This window comes from Oryzias latipes, chromosome 20 (assembly GCF_053564925.1).
Source record: "Oryzias latipes strain Hd-rR chromosome 20, Olatipes_Hd-rR_3.1".
NCBI classification, from domain to species: Eukaryota; Metazoa; Chordata; class Actinopteri; order Beloniformes; family Adrianichthyidae; genus Oryzias; species Oryzias latipes.
In genome coordinates this window covers 5122972-5132477 of record NC_136256.1, presented here as the reverse complement: position 1 = coordinate 5132477, position 9506 = coordinate 5122972, and the positions used below count along the sequence as shown (strand labels likewise).

Here is a 9506-nt window from a genome sequence, read left to right as displayed (position 1 = left end):
TCAGGAAGTGGTTGAGTTTAAGCAGTTGTTGGAGTTTATTTTTACCCTGGACAATCCAGACATTGTGGTTTCACATGGATCTGCATCAATGTTTCAAACACACAGTCACCTGCTTTCTGCAGAAATCTGATGATATCAGGGCTGTTAGGAAAGGAAAAATACTCACAGCCGCAGGACGCATGAAATGATGTAATAGTACTTTTGTGGAAGTACTACAGTTAAGGGGATTAAGTAAACTGTTTAATGCATGGAAACATGAAGTCCTGCATGAACCCAAACCAAAACTGACAGCTAAAGCAGTGACACTTACTTTATTTTGGTGAATCTTTGCATGCCTGGCTTTAATTTAGACTTCTATTATTAGAACTGTGGCTGAAACTGGCAGGACATCAGAGAATAAAACCCACCAAACATCCTGAAAGTGAGATTCTGCAGCTATGCTGTTGGGACGACAGACCAGCAGCAGGGAGTTGCAGACATAAAAACAAACACTGCAGCCGTCTGTGGTTGTCATGTCAACAGTTTTTCTGGTTCAGGTGAGCTGTTTGGCCGGTCCGGCTACGGCAGCTGTTGTGTCTTTGCTCTCAGTCTGAAGGAGTCGTGAACACAATTCCTTCAGTCAACATTCCTGTCGGGCGTGACCCATGAAAAGAAAAGACAGAGGACAGGAAGATGAGGGACGGCAGCCTGCTCGCGTCCCCCAGACACACGGCCTTCATTCCTCTCCTTTCAGCCGTCCTGCATCTTCTCATTTCATGCTCAGATCTGCAGAGAACGCTCTTCCCCCCTGTGTGATCTGCATGTGGACGTCTCACACCAGTTTCACTGCTCACAGGAACCTCTTCATCCCGATTTACTTTCGGGGGGCTTGTCTCTGTGAACCCGTGGAACCCTGAGAACCTTATTCCAGAGTCGGGTGGACCCCCTGCTTTCACAGCCGTCAGGGGAGTCTGGCACAGGACGTCCCACCTGGAGAATGTCAGTGTTTTGTTTCTTGTCTCTTTGTCCCCGGCCTGCACAGGGTCACTTCTCCTCAGTCGCCATCCTTCACTTCAACAGGCGTTCCTCTGTCATGGTGTAGATGTCAATGTGGCGACATGTCGGCAGTGTAGGACGGTCAGCGGTTTGTCTTCAGTTCTCTCGTGTTCTTAGGTGTTCCTGAGCGAGGCTCAGTCTTTGATCCACAAGCAAACAAAGTCCTTCACAAGGTTAAAACTGAAATCAGTCATTTCACGGTTGTGGTTAGAAACTTTTGGGGCTTAGAAACCAGGTTTTTTCTTTATGTAATTATCATTTATTTTCCTTTTCGACTTTCCATCTTCACAGTTTGAGTTGTCATTTTTTTCTCTATTTCTCTGTAAATGTACTTTGCCATAATGTCAGTACCAGTATTTTTTATTTTTATTTATTCCCTTTCTGCTAACTGCAGTCACATAGTCCTACTTTACTTTTATTGTTCAGTTGTAGAGTATCTTTGAATTTCCTGAAATCTAAATCGTGTCAGACAAATAGTAAGTTCTCTGGAGTTTAACCCTTGTGCTATCCTGGTCAATTTATCATTGGGAGTTGGGTCATCTTGACCCACTAGACAGTGCTCTGAACCTTTTTTCTTCAATGATTTGTGATCTTCACTGGTGTCCATGGATTACATGAAATCTTTCTACCTTTATCCACCTTTGTCATGGTAGGGAGAACACGTCAATGGAAGGGTGGGGTCATCTAAGATAGCACAAGGGTTATAGATTAGGAGAAATTCTTAGAAAGAACATTAACATTTGCATTTTTATTTGAAGTTGTTAACGATTCTATTTTTCTTTATTGTCACTTTATATTTTGAGGATTAACTTTGAAAAGACCTGATTGTTGCAGGTCTGATTAAAAATAAGAGCTTGAATGAATTATGTAGCTAGTCTTTCTGTCAAACTGCTTCTATTTTTGCTTTAAATGGCTATTTTCCCCTCTGATTATATTTTTATGAATAAATTCATATTTGATGGTTTAAAGTCATCTGAGTGTAAACTGTGAATTATGGTTGTGAAACAAATATGAACTGTTATGCATCATATATCCATGATTATATGATCAGTAATAACTATTAACGTTTCAAACAAGTATGTTTAAAATTTACTGAACCAGAATAGTGCATTATTAAAACTTATATACTTTCTATACTTACATACTTTTATGCTCAGTGATTAGTATTGGTACACTCTACATTGGAGCTTAAAGTACTTCCTGTAAAACATTACTTTAGTTAAAACATTCAAAGAATTCTGTTTTTGTGAAATCAACTTGTCCACCTGACGTAATTTTTTAAAACGATTAAATAGTATTAGTTAAAAAGTAAATACATAAATAAAAGGTAAAAGCGGGTCCGTCCATTTTTTATTTTATTATGAAAGCAACGTCACTGGAATTCATGACGTATTTCCTGTCGTTCAAAGGTCACTTCCCTGTGAAGCTCTTCTCCAAATAGTCAGGTTCTTTTTTAACTTCACCTTATTTCAGTGCCAGTGTGTCACATTTCCTCATTTACTCTTTATTAAGAATCGATTTTAAGCCGAGACTTTATCTTTGTGTCACGTGACCTTGTTGCGGTTTCTCTGGAACAAATTGTTCTGAATTATTTTTATTTCACGTGTGAACTTGCTTACGTTAGCTCTTCTTGTTCAGCTAGCCGCCATTCATTCTCTCCAGATAAAGTGTAACATTCTGTCTACTCATCATGGATCAAGCAGCGCTCGCGACAGGAACACCAAAGGTAAGAGGCGCGCGCCCGGTTCGGCTCGTTTGTGGGGCGCGAGGCGGCCGGGAATTCTGCTGGCGTGAGCCAACATGGCTGTTCGGTTCCTTTTTAGTGAGCAACAGCTGAGCGCGTGACCCGGACAGCCCGGCCGGGGCTAATGCCGGCTAAAGCTAAAGGCTGCGCTGCGCGCGGACGCGCGTTCACGTCCCCGATAAAAGACAAAACCCGAAAGAAAAAAAAGAAAAAATATATATAAATCTGGTTTAAAACGGCAACAAAAAAGGCTAAAGTAGCTGGAAATACAAGTGTAAATGATTAAAATCCAATGAGATTTTTAAAAAGTGAGTGAAAAGAGCAAGTTTGAACTTTTCCTGGGTTGATTGAACATAGAAGTGAGATATATGTTAAGAAAATATGTCTTAAAAATGACATAAGCTTTTTGATTTTAGCTCAAAACGGCATCCTCATAATTCAAAGATCACTGGGGAGACGAAAGATGATCGGAGGAGACTTAAACATCAACATGACATGTCTTTAAGTCTTTTAAACAATCTTAAACTGTTATTTTAGACGGACAAATAGATCAAATCTTGTGTTCGTGAAACTCTTTTTGTTGTAAATTCTTATTTTAAGGCCAAGGCTGAAGAGAAATGCCGGGAAACTATCAGCTAATATTGATATTAGACAGAAGGTGGATCATTTGTGTTTAATCATTGCTTGTTTTTCCCAGCCGGCCTCTGAACGTGACGCGTCGTGGTTAAAGTCAAAGGTCTCTCTCTGTGTGTAAAGATAGTGTCGTGACTCACCATGAGGTCACCGGATGGAGCCGGCTGATTGAGCCATCATGCCTGAACGTGTTCCCCCTCTGCTGCTGTTTCATCAGCACCGTTTGACCCGAAATGTCCCCAAATAAAGGTTCCTTGTGTTTTCTGATCTGAAACGACTGTTGCCGATAGAAAAGCCCTCAAATGTTTAGTTTGTTCCCCAGCAGGAACAGAAACCCACTCAGAAGAAGCCATGAGAACCTCTGAATTGTCTGGTGTTGTGTTTAGGGCCCGTGGGGTTCTGTGGCGCCGGCCCCTCCGGCCTGTTGTCTGACTGAGGTGATGAGCGAGCAGCTGGCCCGGCAGCTGGACGAAGAGAACAACGTCCTGCCTTCGCTCTCAGAGTGAGCCGTCTTCCTCGTTTATCATATCTCCTGTTGGTTCTGGATGTTTGACCCAAAGTTCTGCTGCCTTCGGGTTCGGCTCGCAGCCCTGCAGCTGATCTGCCGTCGGAGGACGCCCCCGACACCGACAGTGACCTGATGCTGGCCCAGATGCTGCAGCTGCAGTTCGACCGCGAGTTTGACGATCAGCTGCGCCGCGAGGAGAGGAAGTTCAACGGAGACAGCAAAGGTCGGCGGTAGACGGCCTCTGCTTCATCACACCTGTGCTCTCCACTGCCCCCTCCTGGAGATCCGGAGCGCTGATGTTTGACCTTTCTTCTGTGTAGTGTCCATCTCCTTTGAAAATTACCGCATGGTCCATCCTTATGAGGACAGCGACAGCTCGGAGGACGAGGTGGACTGGCAGGACACCAGACACGATCCCTACAAAGCTGGTAAACCCCCCCCCATGCCTCGTCCGGCGTCCTGGAGGATCATTTCTGGGTTCACAAACTTTCCTCTTTTGTTTTTGTATGTTTAGAGAAGCCACAGGCCACGCCCAGGAAGGGCTTCACAGGGAAGGGGAAGAACATCACCACCAAACACGACGAGGAGACCTGCGGGCGCAAAAACACGGCGCGCATGGACAACGTATGACCTCGGCGCTTTCTCTGCTCTCCATCAGAAACCGCAGACGTAGATGAGGCACAGATCTGCTTTAGCCTAACGACTGCAGCGACCCTGAACGCATCTGCAAACAAATGCCAACATACTCAACCTCAGGAGACACTAAAACGCCTTTAGAGTTTATAGTCAACCCTGGTCCCACAGCAACAACACTGATTGGACAGAATAGGATTAGTGCTGCAAGTGACATTGCAGCTGTTACCCGCCACCATTACCCCCTTTTGACCTGAACGGCTGCTACAGAGATGCTCGAAGAGTTAGAGGCAATAGATGGAAATTCCCTGGAGAGCTTTCAGTTTTTGCCACAAAATGGAAGTTCTGTTGTCATCCCATAATAATTTCACAGCTTCATTTGGATATCCACTACACGCGTGTGCTTTAGTTTCAGTGGTGCATTTTGAACCATTTCTGTAGCCCCAAAAGAGACTTTGGCCTCATTTATTGAGTTGACTGTTTTCCGCGCTGTGATGTCATCAGGGCGTTGTTCACTTTGCTTAAGGATTACCAGGTGTCTAGGGGTACCAGTGCTAAGGGGTACCAGTGCCTAGGGGTACCGGTGTCTAGGGGTACCAGGTGTCTAGTGGTACCAGTGCTACAGGTTACCAGGTGTTTTGGGGTACCAGGTGTCTAGGGGTACCAAGCGCCTAGGGGTACCGGGTGTCTAGGGGTACCAGTGCTTAGGGGTACCAGTGCTTAGGGGTACCAGTGCTTAGGGGTACAGGTGTTTAGGGATACCAGGTGTCTAGGGGCACCAGGTGCGTTCAGATGTGGGTGCGTTTTTGATGACATGGTGTGGGCAAAATTTTCGCTCAAAGACGTAGAAAAATGAGACCAGCGAAGACAGTCTAGTCTTGGCGTTCCAGAAAAGAAAAATTGTTCCTCTGACGTTACAATCGGTGTTTGGTCTGTCTTCTGAGGAAGCGGTTCTGTTGGTTCTGCTCTGCAGTTCGCCCCAGAGGTCCTGGTGGGAGACGGGCTGGGGATGGACCTGAAGCTGTCCAACCAGGTGTTCAACTCCCTGAAGCAGCACTGCTACAGTGAGCAGCGCCGCAGCGCCCGGCTGCACGAGAAGAAGGAGCACTCCACCGCCGTACGTGTCTGCTGCAGGCCGCCTGCGCTCCCAGCCGGCCCCGCCCACTCACCAGCTCCTGTCTCCACAGGAGCAAGCCGTGGACCCCCGCACCCGACTGCTCATGTACAAGATGGTGAACGCCGGCGTGCTGGAAAACATCAACGGCTGCATCAGCACCGGCAAAGAGTCTGTGGTCTTCCACGCCGACGGAGGAAGGTAAGGCGCCGACCCGGCTTCGACTGTTGCTTCACTGAAACGCCGCATCCGGAGGAGACGTCCAACGCTGGCGGTTTCCAACATCCTGGAGCGTCTCGCTGACCTCAGAGACCCGACCGAATGTTGGTTTGTGTTTGGTCAGTCTGGAGGAGCAGCCGGTTCCAGACGAGGTGGTTCTGAAGGTGTTCAAGACCACGCTGAACGAGTTCAAGAACCGAGACCGCTACATCAAAGATGACTACCGCTTCAAAGACCGCTTCAGCAAGCTCAACCCGCGCAAGATCATCCGGCTGTGGGCCGAGAAGGAGATGCACAACCTGAGCAGGTAACCGGACTGTCCAGAACCCACGCCGTGATCCAGGACCGCCTCAGGGTTTTCAGCTGTCTGTGTCTGCGTGTGTGTGTGTGTGTGTCTGCGTGTGTGCACTCAGAATGAAGCGTGCAGAGATCCCTTGTCCAGAGGTGGTGCTGCTAAAGAAACACATCCTGGTGATGTCGTTCATCGGAAAAGACCATGTCCCTGCTCCCAAACTCAAAGACGCCATGTTGAGCCCAGATGACATGAAGGCCGCCTACCACCAGGTCCTGCATGTACGTGCACAGACAGGAAGTAAACGCACACCGGTCCCACACAAAAAGCAGACCCTGAAGAGCTAACTATCATGTTTTAAGATTGTCGTGGTGCCTTTAACACCGTTAGGATGTGCGAGCATCAGGAGGAAGAGAGCAGTGTGAACGCGTGGAGGGGGCGTGTCTGTAGCTGTGAAGGCCGACCAGCGTCTGTTGTGGGATGGAAAGGTTGTCTGGAAATACAGTCAGTGGCGATCTCGTAGGGGACACATGAGCGCCCAGAAAAAAAAAAATCATTTTATTCCCCTAGACTAAAACCACCCATTTCCGCGTAAAATTAATTAAATTTGCGTCAGGGGGCCCCTACTGTCACCTTGCTGCTACGATGACCGTATGTTAGGCTGTCTGTGTAGAACACGCGGGGGAAAATAATGAACAGGTAGAGGCGGGGGCGGGGCTTAGACTCACCACTGATGAGTCCAGACCCACAACAAACTAACAGCTGGTTCCTTATGAAAAATAGCTCTCATCCATAAAATTAATATAATTTATTGGGTTCAGTGGATAAAAATATATAAATAAATAAATAAATAGAAAGGAGTCTGCATCAAAGTGAATTTGTTTCCATCATCTCACTCATCTTAACTCTGGCTGTTTGACAGACAGAGAAGTCTATTTAAGGTTGTAGAAAATGCACAAACGATCAAATGAAACATCACTCTCATAAAGAATACAAATAAATAATTAAATTAATATTCTGACAGGATTTTGAATTAATACAAGTATTGCTAAATGAACTATCGTGATGTATCGGCGAAACGATTTTTTTCTAACACATCTAGTGTTGTGGCTCTGTGTGCTTTCATCTCAGTGGGAAACTGATCCAAATGGTTCTTTGAGTGGTTCAGGTTGCAGAACCCTGGGTTAACCTGATCCAGCAGAACCAGACTCAACCAAAAATGCTATCAGGTCAAAAAAGAAGACAAACATTTGTGTGTTTAGAAAATCACCTCCTAAACGCTAAACCCATCTACCAAAAGACAAAAAAGTGCAAATGCTCAACTCCAAAAACACGAAGCTGACAGATTTACACGACTTTAAGAAACGTAACAACAATGCCGGCATTCGTACACGAGCGTCAGCCCCTGAGTGACCGTTCCTGATGCTAAACCCTGCAAATGATAGCAGAAACATTCCCATGCTAAAGCTAATGCTAATGGGAATCCTACACACGTTAGCAGAATCAAATATGAATCTCTAAAAACATTCATATGCTTGTCAAAAACCACAGCAGTATCTAAAGAGCTATAGAAGAACTCTAAATGCTTCAATAAAATACTGTTATAGAATTCTGACAACAGCAAAGGTTCAATAAAGTTTTCAACATTTTAAACTGTTTATTCAAAACTCCATCAGAACTATGCTTTATTAAATGCTGAGCAGCAGAAACATTTTAGATTTCTTCAATAAAATTGAAAATATTAAACACAATTTTCTCCAACAACTGAACTTTTGTACAGTTTTATTGCAGGTAAAAGTGTGTACCGTTTCCACGGAAACAGCTGACCGATGCTTTTGTGTGCAGCTCATGCAGCAGATGTATCGGGAGTGTCACCTGGTCCACGCTGACCTCAGCGAATACAACATTCTGTGGCACCAAGGAAAGGTACGACTTCTTCCTGGAAGCCCCTGGACTTCCTGCTGGAAACAGATTGACTTCCTCCAGGAAGCTGCTCGTCTTCTGAAGTCCTGCTGGTCTCTGATCCTCTGTTCTGTCGCTGCAGGTGTGGCTGATCGACGTCAGTCAGTCTGTGGAGCCGACCCACCCCCACGGCCTGGAGTTCCTCTTTCGAGACTGCAGGAATGTTTCCACGGTAACCAGAAGAAACCAAATGAGAAAACCATGAGGGGTTCCTCGCTTCTTTCGGGAAGTGTTCAGTCACTGTATGGGGTCTTTGATGTTTTTCTCATCAGTTCTTCCAGAAGAAAGGGGTGAGCGAGGCCTTTGGCGTCCATGAGCTCTTCAACGCCGTGTCTGGGCTCAACATTCCCATCGGCGCCGAGGATGAGTTCATGGCACAGGTGATTGTTGGGAAGTCAGAAAAGCGCCTGTGTAGTTTGCAGTTCAGCCTCATGGTGGCGGTGTTGCCTCTTTCTGACAGATCGTGGCTCTGGAGAAGAGGAACGAGGACCACGTGCAGAAGCGGGGGAGGAAGACGTTCCCCGTGTCTTTGGAGGACGGCGGCCCCCCGTTAAAAGTCGATGCCGACGACTAACGTGAAGCCGGTTCTCTGTGAGACCCGCCGTGTTGAAAGCTGTCTGGACTCCGGTGGAGGAAGACTCCTCCAGGACGTCCCACCTGCCCCACTAAACCCTCCCACCGCCTCGCTGAAAAGGCAGATGGGGAGGGGTTTTTTCAGGTGCAGCTCGCAGTTTCCTTCTGCTTCTTCTGGTGTTTTTGTCCACGCCAGCAGAGCTCCACCCCCCGGTTCTGAGGACGCGTCTGCAGGAGGCTCAGAAGCTTCCAGTGGTTCTCCTCAGAGTTGAGTGGTGCTTTTGCTTGTTTGTGGGTCAGAGGCAACAAGGCCGAAATAAAATCCTGACAATGGCAGCCGTCTCCTCTGGTCTTTACTGAACGTTCCTGCCTTCAGCTGACCTCATTTGACCTCTGGAGCTTTAGGTTTCATGACTGCAAAAACTCTGAAACGTCTCAAATGTCTGAAACATGAATGTTCGGGAAGAGATCCACCTGAGCTCTTCTCCTCACCATCAATCAGCCTTTGGATCCACCCGAAGAGCAAAAACGCTGAAGTTCCAGCGTCACTAAAAATATTTTAAATTGCATTTTGAACATTTACTTTAAGAAAAAAACGTCTACAGAGGAGGATATGATTATCTGATCCTTTGCTGATTTTGTCTACCAACTTGAAAAGAACTACAGTCTGTCATCCTGATGGTCAGTTCATCAAAAGTGAGAGAAAATCAGAACATCAAGAAAAGGACTTTAACCCTTGTTCTATCTTAGATGACCCCACCCTTCCATTGACGTGTTCTCCCTACCATGACAA

The 9506-nt window shown here is 46.2% G+C and overlaps 1 protein-coding gene across 1 annotated transcript; it reads left to right on the top strand.

Moving 5' to 3' along the window:
- The first annotated feature begins 2381 nt into the window (after positions 1-2381).
- riok3 (RIO kinase 3 (yeast)) lies at positions 2382-9049 on the top strand. The gene is made up of 13 exons (XM_004080817.5): positions 2382-2761; positions 3799-3914; positions 4001-4143; positions 4241-4348; positions 4435-4544; positions 5527-5670; positions 5741-5868; positions 6011-6193; positions 6300-6459; positions 8024-8104; positions 8223-8312; positions 8413-8520; positions 8601-9049. The coding sequence occupies exons 1-13, from the start codon at positions 2726-2728 to the stop codon at positions 8712-8714; spliced, it is 1521 nt and encodes a 506-aa protein (XP_004080865.1). The 5' UTR covers positions 2382-2725; the 3' UTR covers positions 8715-9049.
- Positions 9050-9506: the final 457 nt, after the last annotated feature.